Source organism: Athalia rosae, chromosome 1 (assembly GCF_917208135.1).
Source record: "Athalia rosae chromosome 1, iyAthRosa1.1, whole genome shotgun sequence".
Lineage (NCBI taxonomy): Eukaryota > Metazoa > Arthropoda > Insecta > Hymenoptera > Athaliidae > Athalia > Athalia rosae.
In genome coordinates this window covers 4075100-4092289 of record NC_064026.1, presented here as the reverse complement: position 1 = coordinate 4092289, position 17190 = coordinate 4075100, and the positions used below count along the sequence as shown (strand labels likewise).

Genomic DNA, 17190 nt, shown 5'->3' with positions numbered 1-17190 from the left:
AGGAAAAATAACGAAAATTCCGAACCACATCTTGCTCAGGCCGAAACCTAATTCTTACGGTTTTGAAATGAGAATTTTTATTCACCGTATTTTTTTTATGACACATTTCGGCCTGTTTATCTCCTTCGAAATTTTTTAATCTGAATTGTTATAGAGAAAGAAGGGAGTTCTTTTTTACGTTCAATTGCCTACTATTCACTCAGCGAATTGTTTTTCCTTCGAGGGTTTGTTTGTTTTTTTTTCTTGCGTTTTTTACTATTTTGTTTATAATACATTTTCACCATTTTTTACTCCCATCTGATTCGATAAAGTAGAAGAGGTCGTAAAACGGATGAGCGGCTCGACGAACACCCGGAACCACGTGGCTCTGCCGCTATGTCTTTCCGAAAGCTGAAATTTGTCACGTGTTGTTGGGTGAGGAGGAAGAAAAGGAGAGAAAAAAAAATCGTTACTTTTTGCTAACGCCAGTAAATTTCACGGGCGCACATATTGCGGAAACCTAAGCTCTCCGCTAACGATACTCTAGATTTACCCGTCGAATATTGCTCGCAACGAGCGCCATAACTCATTTTAAAATGCAGTCGCTAATGGGCCCTTCTTCGCGGGACCTTTTCACCCTCCCGCACCCCCCCCGCCCGCCCCCCTAGTTATATATAATATAAGTTTCCTAGGCAACAAGAAATACGGGAATAAGAACCGTTGGAGAAACAAGTCCCTACAAATCACTCGATATCACCAGAAAACCACGCGGCTTCTTCTTCCTTCCCTCAAAGCCGTTGCACATACATATACATACGCGTAGAACGCGGAGGGTAAAACTCTATGGCTGAAAGTTTCGAGGGCGATCGAGGCACAACGACAACTTTTCTTATTTATGGGAGAGCTTATTTTCGCAAGGTCCTCCGTGTTGCACCGCTCCTGCATATGGATATCGCCCACTTCCTCTGACAGAGGAGGATATGTGGGTACCTACTTTCGACGTGTGCATGCACAACTGCGGCAACTTCTCCCGTATATATAGATGAACGTAATTCTTAAGTCCTTCCGCATCGGTTTATCAGCTCTTGGACCACCACCTTTGCGACGGTGAAAAATGAAAAAATAACCGTGACAACGTCGGTCGGTTCGCAGAGGAACGAAATTCTCGTACTTATTCGTCGATATCCGAACAATTCGTTCGCTACGCCACGAAGTTCGTCCGCCGGTTTCCGCGCGGGACATCGGAACTTCTTTGTGAAAAGTTTTTCCAAAAGGCGGTCGAATATATATATACCGACGTCGAAGATTTGATCTCCGGTGGATTCGAGTGTGTCACAACTTGCCTAATGCGAGGTGGTTTCCGAGTACCCTTGGGCACCCTTCGCCCCTTTCATGGCACAGTTTCCGCCTCCTCTCTGGGTTATATGATGTATAGTCAGCTGTACGGTGGTTTGTTCTCGGCGTACTGTACGTATAGAGGTATACGCGTATACGCGGGGCGAGTTGACGGATTAAACGAAGCTTTCATAAGTTTCCCGGTCTTGTTCGAGACTTAACTCAAACTTCGAAAGGTCTAACTACCGTTGAAAGTACGTTACTCAGCTGGGGCCTCACCGTCAGTCGTCCGGTTCAATTATTGTTATCTGCGTCGGGAAATCAGCGCGATCTTCAAAACAACGAACTCCCCGACACTTCGCTCGAATAGCGGGAGTCCGTTACTCCGCACACGACCCAACTTACAGCGGTTAATATTTAGGCACGATTAGGGAAATAAGCGTCACTACCGCGTCGTTGTCACGTAATTATCAACCCGCACAATTCCACCCCGGCAATTAGACGATTTCTTCCTCATCGGAATCATCGTCCGTTGTGGTATTTTTTTTTTCGTTCCAAACGAACGATTGATATTTTTAATGATATTTTTCTTCGAGGTGTGGCTCGAACGTCGTCCGCCTCAGCGTCTTGAAATACTTGAAGCGCTCGTGGTTCGCGGAATAAAAATCAAGACGGCGCTAAAATAAGCCGATATTATTTTTCATGGGGTTTTCGTGCGGCTCGTCGGCGGTTCTGAACAAATATTTTTTTAACATCGAACCCTGGGCGGGGAACGCAGCCAAATTGATCGAGGAGTTAAAAGCACTTCACACTCGTCAACGTATAGGTATATTGGTAATAGGTATACGAAGGTGGTTTTTTTTTTTATTAAATCTGCAGATTGAATTTTCGCCATTCATCTTTCGCAAAATGGAAAACTCTGTTTACCGGTCAAATATAATTCGGAGTCGTTGTCGAGTATCGGCGAGATTTCGATCCGCCGGATGTAGAATTACGGGTGAAACCTCGATACGGGAAGTGAGCCGGGGGTCGCAAATGGCGCGTGAAGATTTCCCTTTATATTTAAACGCACGTTCGATTCGGGCGCGAAGAATTTTGATTGGCCGTTCCGATGATGACCCGATCGAATCAACCGTATAAAATATTCAACGCTCTCTCCCGTAGAAATGTACCTATACTCCCGAACAGGCGTGCGGCACCTCTGAAATTTCTACACACGTAGTAACCACAACAGAAAAAAAAAAATGATGAAAAAATGAATAAATAAATAAAACGAATCGAGTATCACGATCGCGTATAATCGAATAAATTCCGTAACACAATTCAGACTGAATAATTCACGGAATTAGTGACAATAATTTTTCATTGCCTTGATAGATTTTCTTCGTTTTTTTCGTCTTTCTAATGATCGTTGTTATCGCGTCGTCTCGGCAATAAAACAGAGCTTGATTAGTTCAATAAATGAATTTGAAAAAATAAATAAATAAATAAAGAAATACCTCTGTATACCATTAATATTCATTAGCGTATTTAATTTCACTCGACTCATTCATCATTTTGACGAGCGTACAATATATAACGCGATACAATAACGCATCAACCCTTTTATACGTTTCGCGTATACCGCAATACACAACGCGTACACCCCGACTCGGTGAAACGCGTAAAAAACTGTAAAATGAAATATAAAGAAACCGAACAAAATGAAATAAAAAAATGACGAATAAAAGGAGAGTGGGAAGTACCGCATAAATAAATAAATAAATAAATAACGGAGAGAGGGGAGAGAGAGGGAGGATGGACCGTCCCTGCACTCCGTTGAGGTGGCGCTCTTTACCTTTCGTTTTAATTGAATTTTTCGAATGCTCGGTGCGACGTCGCTGCGCATCACTGTTCGATGTTTTTGCGGTATCCCTTTTCGGTTGTAAAACATTTTATAGGGCAGGGGTTAGAATATCGTCAGCGTTGGTTCCGCCGGCACGGGGGTGCGCAGGTATAGTACCTACGGTGCTCCGCTCGGTAGTAACCCCGAAGGAGCAGGAGGGAGGTATGTGGGATGGAGCCGCTGTCTCGGTTGGTTCGAAGAGGCCCCGTTTACTCCCTCGCTATTTTATCTCAGTCAGCGTTGCTTTTTCCTCTTCTTCTTTTATTGCTACGGGAAAATGCGAGAGACGCGCCTGTTCCGCGTGACCCGCGTATTTCCACGATACGGCGAGAGTCAGCGGCATTCCTCGCACGTGAGCCGGATGTCCGATAGACATTGTTTCAGTCATTTGTTAAATAAAACACACGAACAACTAAAAGGAGAGTCACCGAAGGTCCCGCGGATCCCTGACGCGGTGAAATATTCATCCGACGACGATAAAGCTTCATCTCCGCATGCGAACGTTTCTATAAACGGGCGAGTCATATTGGAAAAAGAAGGGTGAGTTGAGAAAAAAAGGAATATCGACATCGTGTGCACCGAACGTCGTTCTTCTTCTTAAAAAAAAAAAAAAAAAAAGAAAACGGTTAACAAGGGAAAGGTAGAACGGACGATTTTTCACCTCCGATAAGCAGACTGCACGTACGCCCAACTAACAATAAGTCGTAATAATATAATATATATATCCGGGGCATCGTGGATTATACATTAGCGTTACCACAACGGTTACAAACACGAGAGTCAATTGTCTAAAGTGAGCGTGTACCTTTCCTCGGAATAGGTTAGCGTTCATTTTTTATGTCTCCTAATTGGTCCCAGGGGAATAGAAAAAAAAAGAGAGAGGGACGGAGAGAGGGAGAGAGATCAAGAGGGGCATGGGGGGATTAGGAGTACCGAGAAGGGCGTGGGGTGTACAAGGGAGTTTTAGAGTACGTACAAGGGCGAAAGAGGGTGCGTATAACCGTACGCCGGTGAGGATCGAGTTAAACAAGCAGCACCACAGGCATTGGAAGGTATACAGGAACTATTCAACGAAGCTTATACGTGTACCCAACTTAACCTGAGAGTACACCAACTCGCCCCTGTATTTCAGGCAAATTCCAACCTATTAGGATGTCAGGTAGGTATTTGCAGAGGACTGAACGCCGGTAGAATGTATGATTTTGTTGAAGAATGTCCCTCTTCCTTTTTTTTTTTCTTTTTGGTTCTTTTGTTTCTCCTCGTTTCTACGTGCAAAATTGGACACGCGGAGTGAAAATGCTTCCGATATGTCTGACGACCCGGCTGTACAACCGGCTAATTCCAGGTGAGAAATTATCTCGGGATTTCCGGTGGGAAAATTTGTCACGTCTCTTATCAAAAGGCTGAGCTTTCTAGCGGGGATTTTTGTCGCGGAAGGCGAGGCGAGACCTCTATTAAAAATTCGCTCTTCTCTCTTTATCGCGAAACTTGGGCAACGCTGTCCCGATCGCGGTGTGTGCGGAGTCTGCTAGACGGATGGAGTTAAAAGTAGCGACGTATACCGGAGGGTTGCGATTGGCTGCAAGTTGCAGGTAGCAACGGACATCGACCTAAGCTCGGTAATGTAACCTGCGGGATTCGTTACCTATAGAAACAGCTGCGAGCTTTCGGCTGGCTTCTTGCTGCAACGTTCCGGCCGGAGTTTGCGATGTTAGTTACGACTTATGCAAGCTTTATACGAACGGGATGAAAGTCCCTCCCCATTCATACGGTGTCCGAAGCGGTCGGTGTCCCTCCGGTTCTCCGATTCGTATCGTATCCCCGTTGGAAATAGAATTTGTCGAAATGTCGTCGGAGGCAGACCCAGATCAAACGAAGAAGCGCCGCCGAGCTGATGTTGCGAAAGGGGACGAAGAGGGCGAAGAAGAGCGGTAGCGGGAGGGAAGAGGAGGAGGGAAGAGGAGGAGGATCCCGGGGATACGGAAGTCTGGCCGGCTAGAGCGAATATTGTTTAAAACTGGATAGTTGGTGCTATGGGACGACGGTGGCGGTGGTACCCGGGGGAAATGTAATTCGATGAAATACGAAACGTGGCACGTGAACTCCTCGAGAAAGCTTTCCAGAAACAATTCTATGAAATTTGTACACATCTCTGCGTCTCCGAGATAATCTCGCGACACATATTATCCTACGACGTGGAAAGAAGAAAATGGACGACTCGTTTATGCGGCTTACGATACGCAGCGACGCGGAATACACACGTAGCTCCCGTACCCCTTTTTTTTCTCCGCGTGTACGTGAAACGGAGAATCTTGCAACGTTATGAATTTATTTATGTAATAATAACTCATCCCATTAAGATTACAATAACGTATATAATTTAATTAGATATCTTCCTCTTAGTACGGCGCAACGGTATACGGGAATATGTATGCGGTCTGCTCCGGCGCTGCCGGTGCTTCTCCTCAAAGAGATATAGGTTCGGTATAACGAAGACGCGAAAAGCTTCGCCGTTGGCCATCGCGTGTTTAATGAATTTTCGCGAATACGTACGAGCACGTGTATCTCCGCGTTCGGAGGTATAAACGTACCAAGGGACACCGCAGAAGCGCCGTGGCTCGTCCTTGTCGTTGATTCTCCGGGGAGTTGGTGTAACTCATCCTATAAAATACGATAAACGGCGTCAGCGCGTGTCCTACCTCTTATGTATAATAGGTCCATGCAACATCCTGTAGTAACGATGTAATACGCTGAGTGAATTTCTTCTCCTGTGGGAAGGACCGTTCGGCGATAGAAGGAACGGTAGCAGGTATAGGTAGTTCCTACGAACCGAACCGTGGCGCGAGTTAATCGAGTGCACGGAAAAACCAAAAATGAGAAGTTCTCAGGTCTTGATCATATAGGTAGTACGTGCACCTGTTCAAATACTCGAGAAGCCAGTGCACCGATTTCCGCATGAACGTAAACCCATTTTATACCGTATATATTGATTCTTCGATATTTTTATCCCATAAGCTAAAGTCCGGGATCCGCGGAGGTTGTAAACCGCTGAATATTATGCTTTTCATTCTACACCCGATACCCAACGAAAGACTTCCTTCTATTTCGATATAGTCGCCAGCGAATATCGATTTTTAACGAAACGTAGAAATTTACGGGTAAATTTTTGGTTCCGAAATCGCGATTTCCAGAGCCAAAAATTGAATATTTTTTGAATCGTTTGAACGACTGCAATCGAATGAATTTGGACTTTGGTATCACGAATTGGCCGATTGAATTCAGTTACGACTGAATCTTATTGAAATATCTCAATTTTTCTGCTCGGAAAAACGAAAAATTGGTGACAATCAGATCCAAGAAGCTTGCATGTCCGGATTTCTGAGCTTGAAGCTGACTGACAAGATTAAAAATACACCAATAAACCAAAAAATGTAACTCTCGCAATCAGTGTTATCCTTGTCGTATTTTTTTCTCCCTCCTCGACGCATACGCGATTACACAAGCAAAATCTCAATTTCATGTACAATCTCATGTACCCATATTTAGTGCTCATATCTAATACGGACCGTTTGTATTCTTTACTCTGCAGAAAACCCATTTCATTAATTTTATCTACATTTTACGAGGGACGTCCGGACTGAGGGCCAAACAGATTAATTGCTGGGCGCACTCAAAATAATTATTGTATCGTTAAACGCGTTGGTGGTTCGAGGCCCCGGTATAAGTGTCCGTTTGTTAGAATAAAGTGAGGAGGAGTATCGGGGTAACGTTTGACTGGCGGCAAACAGATGAATTGTTGTTAATATGCCATCGCGATCGTTGTTACATTTTTTTTTTCTCCTCCCATCTTTTGCTAAACACATATTTTAACAATGTTACAAAACGAGCGTGTTTTCATTATAATAACTATACGGATATTTTCATCGCTGTGTGTATTACACGTGCAACACGGATAACCGGTAGGTAGGTGTAGCGCGAGCGGCGGTGGCGGTGGCGGGTTGATTTACGCGAACCGGACGTTTCTCAGATAAATAGCCATGGGAACTTTATAAATGTGCAACCATAGAATTGTTTTACACTGCGTAACACCCAGCTAACAGATAGTGTAAAATTCAATTATAGTATATAACGATAATGGCGAGAACGTAAACGATTTAATGCCGATATAATAACCTGGCGTAAGCTTTTTTACACTTTTAATTACGGTTTCGAATATTATCATTAATTAAGCGCAAATTTATTGTTACACGGTCTTTTTTTTTTCTGTCTTCGTTTTCTCTCAACTTTGTAGACAACGCGTAGTAACGAACACCTCGTTCCTCGTCCTATTCGACGTATAACTCTCTGTATCTTTCTCTTCTATTTTTTGGCCCATCTTTTCAAGTTACAACTTTGACTTGATTATCGCCCGAAACATATTCACGGCAGTTTGTCGTACGGTAAAAATCCCGCGACGACGACCGTCGTTCGTACAAGTTCTAAAAATTCCTCGGAATGGGATACTTTCCAGCGTTGTTCAAAACAACAGCGAAATCCACATTGCTCTTTGAAAATCAGTTTGAAAATATAACTTCAGACGTTGCAATATAACGCTTGTTCTCGCGTGGATATAACGTCGAAAAGTTACGTACCTTGCGCACATTTTGCGCAAATTTTTCGGATAACTTTTCCATGTACACGTAATCGAAATCAATTTTTCACCGCTCATTGAAAATCGTAAACGGTTTCGCGCGATCTCGTTCGATCGTCTTTCAATTTGGTAGAGAGTAAATTCTCGTCAGGTCGGATGCAGCAGGTCTTCCGTTTCGGGGGTGGTGTTGCAGTAAATACGAGTTAATGAGAATTAGAGGAGTTCGTTGAGCCGGCGAATTAAAAAAAAGCACATACCGTAATCCGGAAAAAGATGTAAACAAAATGCGTTTAATCCACTTAGCGAGTCATTTATTCTTCGGTAGCGGCGCGTACGGTGCAGTTTACGTACGACGCGTGCTTGATGAAAAAGGAAGACGAAGGAAGGAAGGAGCGCGTTAATTTGAGTATCCCCAGCGTCTCGCTATACGTACAACGGCGCATATCTTCTCTCTCGACGGGATGACGTTAACTTGGGATGCTGCAACGTGTTTTCCCTATAGTCGTCCCTCCGTACATGTAACGGTGTTGAATGGTTATTGGATTGAGAATCTGACAGACACGTATCAGCCCCCCTTCTCCTCCATCTCCTTCTTTCCTCCGCTTCAAATTACGCGGTGCTGTACGCGAATACACCTCCGTATCGCGCGTCTAAAATTTCACTCTACTGCAATTTACGTTGTATATACCCATAGCGATGGAAAATTCTGCTTCCGAAAACTTTCGACTATTCTCATTTCTTCATCTCGTTTGTGTTTTCTCTTATACGTCAAATCGTCCGTAGCGATAATTCGATATTGTCGAGATTTCACGAACAGTTGGCCATTCGCTAAAATTTATAGTACGTACATACGCGTACCGGTGAGTACGAAAGGCTCAATAAAGCGGCAACACGTTGCAGGTACCGATACCGCGATGCGGATTTTACAACGGAATCGTTACCTGCGTTGAAATGGTTACCGATATTACCAGCCCACTGGAGTTAAGTTCAACCTCTCGCCTTCCGGTCTACCAGGTACCGATGGCTGGGTTCTTTTTATGGGAAGCGTTGGCCTCCAACTTGGTACTCGCAGCGGTATATAGAAACGGCCGCAACGAACAAAGAGAAACGTCACGATGGGTGTAAAAGTTAAACTTGATGTACTTTCAGACGATGGTTGAGTGCAGGCAGCAAAATGTTGCGCGTATACTTTATTGTTATTGTTATTATTATTATTATTATTATTATTCTTTTTGCAGGAGCTTTCTTTTTTCGAGCTTTAATAGCTGCAGCGGCACCGCGGTGTTTGTATTGTTTATTATGCGGTGGGTGGGGGGTGGGGGGCAGGGGGGGGAAGGAGAAAATTTAGGGATGGCGAGGGTGAAACAACGAGGAACACACGCTGCGCAAATATTCGCTATTTCCGGAGTGCTTTCCGCAGGGATAAATAATTTGGGACACCCGAGCGAGTCGTGCATTATTTAAAGGCGTGCCCCTGGTCACAAAATCCAATTTTGATGTGTTCATCATGGCTGTGGGAGCACAACGGTCTAGTCGTTATCGATTCAAGACGGAGTTCCGGAAAATTGGGAAGGGACACGCACCGAATAGCGGTGATAAATAAATAAATAACTAGAAGCCACGTGGTGTGCCATGTGGTATAATACGAAACGGAATATAAGGCCGTTAGGCGAGGCCTATAGCGATGGCTATAACATCGGATCAGAAGTATCGAGATCCATCTCGCGTTACGTCGCCACGTATGCCAAAAAAAATTTCTCTTCGAATATGTAAATTTTTTTTTCTCCGTTCTCCGCTTTCGACGCGTGAATATTATTTGTTTTTTTTTTCTCTCGTTTTTCTTACGGTCCTTCAAAACGGTAACCGTGGAACGAGGGGAATTTTTCACCTGAAAATCTCGGTGGATAAAAAAAATGTGATAACGTTGACCGTTGAAGTGTCGGTGAGATCGCGGGTAAGGCACACCGCAAGATTGCTTGTAAATTTTGATCGCGTTTAAGCAGGGTTTGAACCCGTCGCTTATACCTATAGTAAGTATGGCCCTTATATTGGGTTCGGCAGAAAGAGGGCACGCGCGGGCTATCGACTACAATCTAAATGGTAATGTTCCGAGCAGCTCAAGTGTCCATTTTGGATTTTTGCTTCACTCCCTGGAAGTATTCTCACATATATGAGAACTTATCTGTAGATATATCGGATATTTGGAAAAATCGTTTTTCTATACCCATCCCCCCCCTTCCCCCCCCCCCCCCCCCCCCCCGCCACCGCCCTTTGAATTACGCGCGAGGGATCAGCATCGAAATATGTAATGATAACTGAATGGCAATAGCTACTCCGGATTGGACGTAGAGGCCTTACACGGGGTAATATTTTTTTTCGCAGTATACACGCCAAGGGATCAGTTTCGAGTAGACTTCCGACATAAAGTAAATACTCTTGACCACGCCGCTAAACTACCGGGCCCCGACGGACCCGGATGACCAATTCGCCGCGTATGTACACGGAAACTTGTTCATTTTTATTTTTTTGCTCTTTTTTTTTTCTCGGTTCGTACAACCTGCAGCGAATGCGGAAGAAGTTCAAAGATCTACGGAACCCGCGGGTTGATCTGGTAGTTCGAGACCGTAAACTTTTATCGTTGAAATTAATTTCACCTCATCCCGTTGCCACGGTGTAAAAAGTATTAACGAAGAGGTCGGTTGGGTTGGATTACACGGTGTAATCGAGAAAATTGGTCTTTTAAAGTAAAACGAGGCTAAAATTGAGTCGCTCGCATCTGCTCCGAGATAAATGTATACGTATACAATATACATAGCGTACGTCCGTGTATTCACGATCGTCTTACTTAGCGGAGTCACGCGTTAAAGTGTTGAACGCAAAGTAGAAGGGTACGAACCCGAAGAACCTCGAGGGGTTGAAAAGATCGAGCTTGCGGAGAGTTTCTTTAACGGGTGACCTCTTTGGCGTGAGAAAATTACCACCGGATTCACGTTCGCATTACCCTTGCAAAGGAGACCGCTAAATAGATCTGGGCAAAGCCTTCGATCGTTCCTCCCTCATTACGGGATTTACACCCGAACGAAGCCTACGGTTTTGGTGGCCCGTTTTCATTTTTGATCCGCAAATATCTTCTCGCCGCTGTTTCTCATACGATGAAAATATCAGAACGAAAATCACAACGAGGACGAGGGGAAAAATTGCTGAAAATTTTTCAGAAGCTTGTACGCGTTGGTCACTTTATGGAAAGATTCGCTAACTTTGTAGAAAGAAGCGGGGGAGAAAAAAAAGCGAAAAAAAAAAAAAGGGAAGGGAATAAAGAAAAATTGCCTGGAGGGCCATTTCGTGAATGTTAACTAAGAAAGTGAAGTTAGGTAAAGCAGCAGCCTCAAGGCTAGTTGGTCGGTCGTTCATCGATTTCCTCAAACCCGACTACAGGAGTTGCCCCATATCGACGACGGTTTAGTCGTTTCTTGTTCCTCTTTTCTTTTTCGCAGCAATTACTATGACCCGACGCAACCTAGATGTAATAGATATTTATACGTATAAAGAGGACGAGATTAACGTAACAAGTTGGGGCTTATTCAGAGTTGAGGTATACGTTACGGGGGACGAAACAATATTGGTTCAACGACGGTGAATTTCATCAATTTCGGCTCGTTTCCATCGTCGACAAATACATAGGCGGGGTAACGAGTACTCGCTATCTCGTCGGTAGCATATTGAAGTTCGACAGTCGTCGAATCGGAATATCGTGTGATTATTGTTACAGTTGAAGACTTACTTGGTCTAGATGCAAATTATCGGTTCCCGCGGGACTGCTAATCTGAAATACAGGTAAAACGAAAGGTAAGTATTATTGATCGGTAAGTGGTATATATATCTATAATGATGCGGAATAATCGCTGCGAAATTATATGTTTGTACGTACACGTCGCTCAATGGACAATTCGATCACTTTAAACGCTCTATATGGAAGGTCTGGAATCTAACGAGCACGTAGAATCGCATGATTGAAGACCATCATTGATAATAATCATCCGCGATTCGGTATTGCCAATAGCGTATAACAAACGATTCGAACAACGTGTACGTGTACTGGGTACACCTACGTACTCGCATACACGTACGATTTACGATCCCATACCGTGTACACTGGCACGTGCTACCCGGTGTCACGAGATTGAAACGATCCTACTATACGTTTCCATTACGTTCAATCTATAATTTGTTTATGAATTACGTTACGCGGCTAATATAGGCAGGTGTATAAATTCGAACCATTCCGACCGTGTTACACGTTCGCTTTATATTACCGATCCGCTTCGATCGATTATAGCGCTGCTAATTTTCAATCGAATGACACCGAATTTCCGTCATGCGATACCGCGACGATTCCAGCGATAATTAATTAATTCCCCATTTCCTGTCGTTATAAGAATCAAAGAAAAGCAAAATCGATAAGAAACAACGAATGCAACACCGCGGTTCGGATTGCGGATGAATTGAAAAATTCTCGAGTCGCAATAACAAACGAAAGAATCACGCAGTCGTGTCAATGAACAACAATAAATAGTATATGAAGAATAATTGATTGGTGTCCATTGGCACTTGGCTTCTGATGCAATCGCTGTTTGACGTTGCGTAAATAAGCCCCGATGGCGTAGGCACGTGATACAATATTTTTGCTACGCAGTTATCGTTTATCACGATTACCCAACGCACTATCATCCGGTGCGATAACAGATTATCGCACGATAAACTCACGCACCTTATACTCCCACGTACGTAGGTACCGCGCGCGCGGTTCGCTTCCGCGGAACGTTATTACACGGAGTAGAGTGAGGGGGATATATCCCTTAAATATGTTCGCAGCTCCTTTATTCGGCGACTGCCGCTCTCACCGAAAGAAGAAATAAGGGGACCGAGAGTTAAGTTATCCTTGATAAGCTCCGTTTCTCGCTCTCCTTTTTCACGAATCCGGAGGTAAAGCTCCCGCCGCCGCTTCTCTCGGACCGAGCGGGGAAACTATTCTCGCAATAAGATCAACCCGTAAACCTGTTACCTTTGCAAAACAGAGGAGAGAAACGATGAAAAAAATTCGTCAGATCTACAACCCTCGTTTCGAATTACTTAAAACGTTTACGGGGGGGCCACCGTTTGGTTTATCGTTCTCATTTTTGTTCCATTCTCATAATGTCGCGAAAAAAGATCGCTCGGGAATAACAAAATCTGTATCCTCGGTATACGTACGGTGGAAGAAAAAAAAAAAAAAAAAAAAAAACGGAACGAGGGAGAAAAATATTATGGCAAGAAAATGAAATAGATTTTGGTAACTACGCGGTGGGTGGTAGATATACGTGTACACGTAGGGTACGTAACGTGGTGAGGTGCGACTAAAAAGCTTTTCGCGAAACTCGTAGAATGGGTACGTAGGTGGCGAGTAGAATCGTAAGACGATCGTAAGTCTGACGAACGAGAATGGTTTTTTGTAAAGTGAAAACGCAAATAGCCTTCGCACAGCTTAGAGTTCTTATACGTCGGACTGTTTTCCATAACCTTCTTCTTGGCTACGTTTCAACCCCCCTCGTCCTCCCCCCTCCCCCCTCCTCAGCCCACCGAAGAAAAATCAGGAACTCGGTTAGATCCGCTGCATTCGATGCGGTGTACGCGACGTTCACTCACGCTCCGTTTAGTTCGGTTCGATTTTTTTTGTTTTTCACCTCCGTTTCCTTATTCTTTTCGTTACTCGCATACCATTTGATATTTCCCCCGCTCCGCTCCTCTCCTCTCATCTCGTCTCATCTCATCCACTCTCTTTTTCCTTTACTTTACTTCACTTTCCTTTACTCTCATCTCCCACGGGACTAATGAATATTAACGCCTCTTTCCTGGAAATGTGCACGGGGGATACTCCCGGCGCACGCATATCAGGAACACGCCGCCGCAGCGTCATGCGGGCAGAAACGCATTCGACTAAACTGGCTACCTAATACACCTACGTATATTTTCATTTAATTTATTTACTTGTTGTTGGTTTTTTTTTTTTTCAGTATACAGTTTATTCACTCGTTTATCTCGCAGTGAAAGTACGGTACGTATGGGGTGCGGGAAAATTCGGACTCTCCGCAGTTTTAATTAATGTATTTATATAATTCGTAATTTCACAAGAAGAACAGAGTCGAGATGTTCGTCATAATAGTCGGGCGCGATGGCGTAATATACGGACTAAGACCCTCGGAGATCATCGCTATAATTTACCTAATCTTTTTTGATTCCGAGAAACTCCGTTATAAACGTCGTTTGAAGTTGTCGGAAATAATAGGAAATGACCTGAATTCTAGCGGCGTCTTTTTTTATCCCCGTGGTGACTATTATTAAACCCGATGGTGGCTACTGTCTGCTCCGATGATGATTATGCCTATACATACATACCATCCTATACCGCGATGTTCATCGCGCTCGAGCCGAGTGACGAAACAATTCGTAAACAAGTATATTATTCCGTTATGAAAGGTGCTAACTGCCGCGAGCACCGTCATCGAGGGAATTAAAGTTGAAAACTTAATCAAACCACCCCCACCAGCATTCTTCCGAAAAAACCTCTTATTACGAAACTCTCCGCGGATTCGCAGCTTTGAATTTATAAAATACATTTGCCTTTCCCTCCCGATCCTCAACCACTGGAAACACCACCCCCGTCGCTCTCTCCTTTCTCCGATTCTCTTTTTCTTTCTTACTTTCTTTCTTTCTTCCTTTTTTCATTCAATTCTCGTCGGAATCGAAAGATTTAGGTGCGTATGAATAAAAATCAAATCAATCATAATATTCCCCCCCTCTGTCCCCCCTCCCCCCGCCCCGCCGGCGATTGCCTCGAATGCCTCGTATCCGAACACGATCGAGGTGGTGGGGCGTGTGTGATTTTTGGCTCTTTTGATTCGCAATCGCAATCGGGATCGCGGTGTTTTGTTTAATACGCCGGGGTGGGAAGCCCTAATGGGGTCTTGCAACGCATCCGAGAGGCCTGCAGGTCGGTTGGCTGGCGTTTGAATAAATTAAAGATCGAGGCTTTACCCGGCTACGGTGAAATTTTCCGTGCCGAGGGTATTTGAAAGCGGGCGGTCGGTTGTTTTCACTTGGAAATACAATCTACTTCCCCGTCTGCGTGCTCCGGCTAAATCCGCAGTATTGAATAAAACGGTAGAAATTCTCTCTTTATAAATCTCCGTAATACCTCCAATTTGCGGCATTACAATGCAGACACCACTGAAAGCGGATGCGAAAATGAATCCTCCCTATATACAAACACACACACGTTGCTTTACGTATCTCCTTCTACCTTGGCGAGCGTGCCGCAGTAGGATAGCGCGGTTCCTCGACGCGCGCGAAACAACTTGAAATATTCATTTTGAAAAAAAAAAAAAAAAAAAGGAGAGAGTAAAAGGAAAAGGAGAAAAATCACTCGGCTACGATAAAAGAGTATCCTTATAATACGTACACGCCAGGATATCGCTTTCCCGCAGTTGTTCATCCCTTGCAGCAAATTCGCCACATCTATGCATAAATAACCGGCCCTTACACTTTATCTTCCCGGCGCTACGTACTCGGGTATCCGAGAATTCTCTTTTCTGCATTATCTCGGCAATTCTTCGTAATATGCGAATTATAAAAATGCGGGACAATAAATTCTATCCGCATCTATATTACGTACCATATTTTATCTCTGTAATACACCGAGCATTCCCACGCCCCGTTGAATATTTCCACTCGTCGTTGGCCCGGTGTTGTTAATCCAAACCGCGTGGATAGGATTGCGCGCGGTATGAGGTACCGTCGGTTGATCGCGAAAAATTTTTTCGACCAGCGAAAAGATCGTAGCAAAAACTAGACCTTTGCAAAATTCGGGGAAGCGGGTTACCGACCTTAGAAGGGTTCAATATTCTCCCGGGTGCGGGACACCGACGCGTTGATTCAACTCGGAAGACGTGTAGTAGGCGTAGGGTGTGGATGTATAGGGTAATATACATACGGCATTCGGGTAACCGTCGACTGTACGTGAATCGGAGGAGGAAGGGGCTGGTATATACACGTTCGCAATATTCGCTCGCATTTCCTCGTTCGTCGGGCTACGGTGGTGCAGGATGGCAGGTATACAATGTCGCGAGGAACGCCGCACGCGGCATACATACGCGGGGAGTACGACGAGTACACGTACACCTGTGTACAGAGGGTACACACGCCCTCGCGATCTCTGTGGGTCGCTAGCTCGTTGAAACCGAGCCTATCCCACTAACGTGGGTTGGGGAGGCACCGGTGTGGATCAATAGCCCCTGTCTGGCCTCACCCTCTGGTCCTCAGTGCCCTCATTCGCTACCGACTCAAACTCCGAGCCTTCTTCTTCCCCCCCCCCCCCCCCCCCCCCCCGACACCCCCGTCGGCCCTTCACCCCGTCGCATCTCCTTCTCTCTCCCCCCCTCCCCCTCTCTCTCTCTCTGTCTCGCTGTCTCTCTCGCTTTTTGCACTCCTCTCCACCACCTGTACGACGCTCGGTGTACGTACGTACGGTGCACGTAATTTGTATATAGGTATACGAATATAGGTACATGGGGTAAATATGTATCACCTGTATTTATACATGCATGGGATATGTACGTATATTGTATCGCCCTCGCGTTTTCTGCCCATCCATTCGTTCGTTCGTTCGTTCGTTCATTTTCGCAGACTCTCTGTGTACGAGTAGAGGACGTCTCATCCTACTCGTTCTATAACGTCGCCGTCGACTCGAGTGGGTACGTACGAATACGAACCTACCTCTCGTATATAGGCGTTTTCGCGTCTGACCCATTTTTTTATCTTTCCATCTCTCTCTCTCTGTCACTCTGTCTCTCTCTCTCGTTCGCTCATCTTCCACATTTTTTTTTCCGTACCACTTTTTCCTTTTTCACAAGTTTTGTCCGTTTTATTTCATCCCCTTTCTTACGCTAACGCCCCAGTTTACTTGCACCCCTCGACTCTGCCGGAATGCTAAATAATACCAGACGGGTCGACTCCGAACGAGAGATGAGGAATGAAAAAATGATTAAATAAAATATCGCGTAACGATATCTCAATCTCTTTCCCTGACATCTAATCGTGTAAATAAAAATTCAATGTAAATTTTGTTAAAGGGGTTATCTCCATCATCGGCTGCGGCGGCCGTTGTACGTGTAACGACGAACGAGAATCAGGTGAAAGAATTATTATGACGGAGTTGTTCGAAAAAAAGGGATGAGGACGAGGCGAAATCGAGACCGTGAGACTCTCGGTTGGTAGCAATCGGACGATTCACCGCAACGATGGTTGTCTTGGGAAACTTAGACAGGTC

General features: G+C 44.7%; 1 protein-coding gene across 2 annotated transcripts in view; it reads right to left on the bottom strand.

Annotated features, from left to right (window-relative positions):
• LOC105692966 (3-phosphoinositide-dependent protein kinase 1) overlaps positions 1 to 17190 on the bottom strand; it is a 315671-nt gene that overhangs the window by 233303 nt on the left and 65178 nt on the right. For both annotated transcript variants that reach the window (XM_048660351.1, XM_048660352.1), the window contains exon 2: positions 11611 to 11652. In XM_048660351.1, the coding sequence (XP_048516308.1) occupies positions 11611 to 11652 (42 nt within the window). The remainder of the gene's footprint in view (positions 1 to 11610; positions 11653 to 17190) is intronic.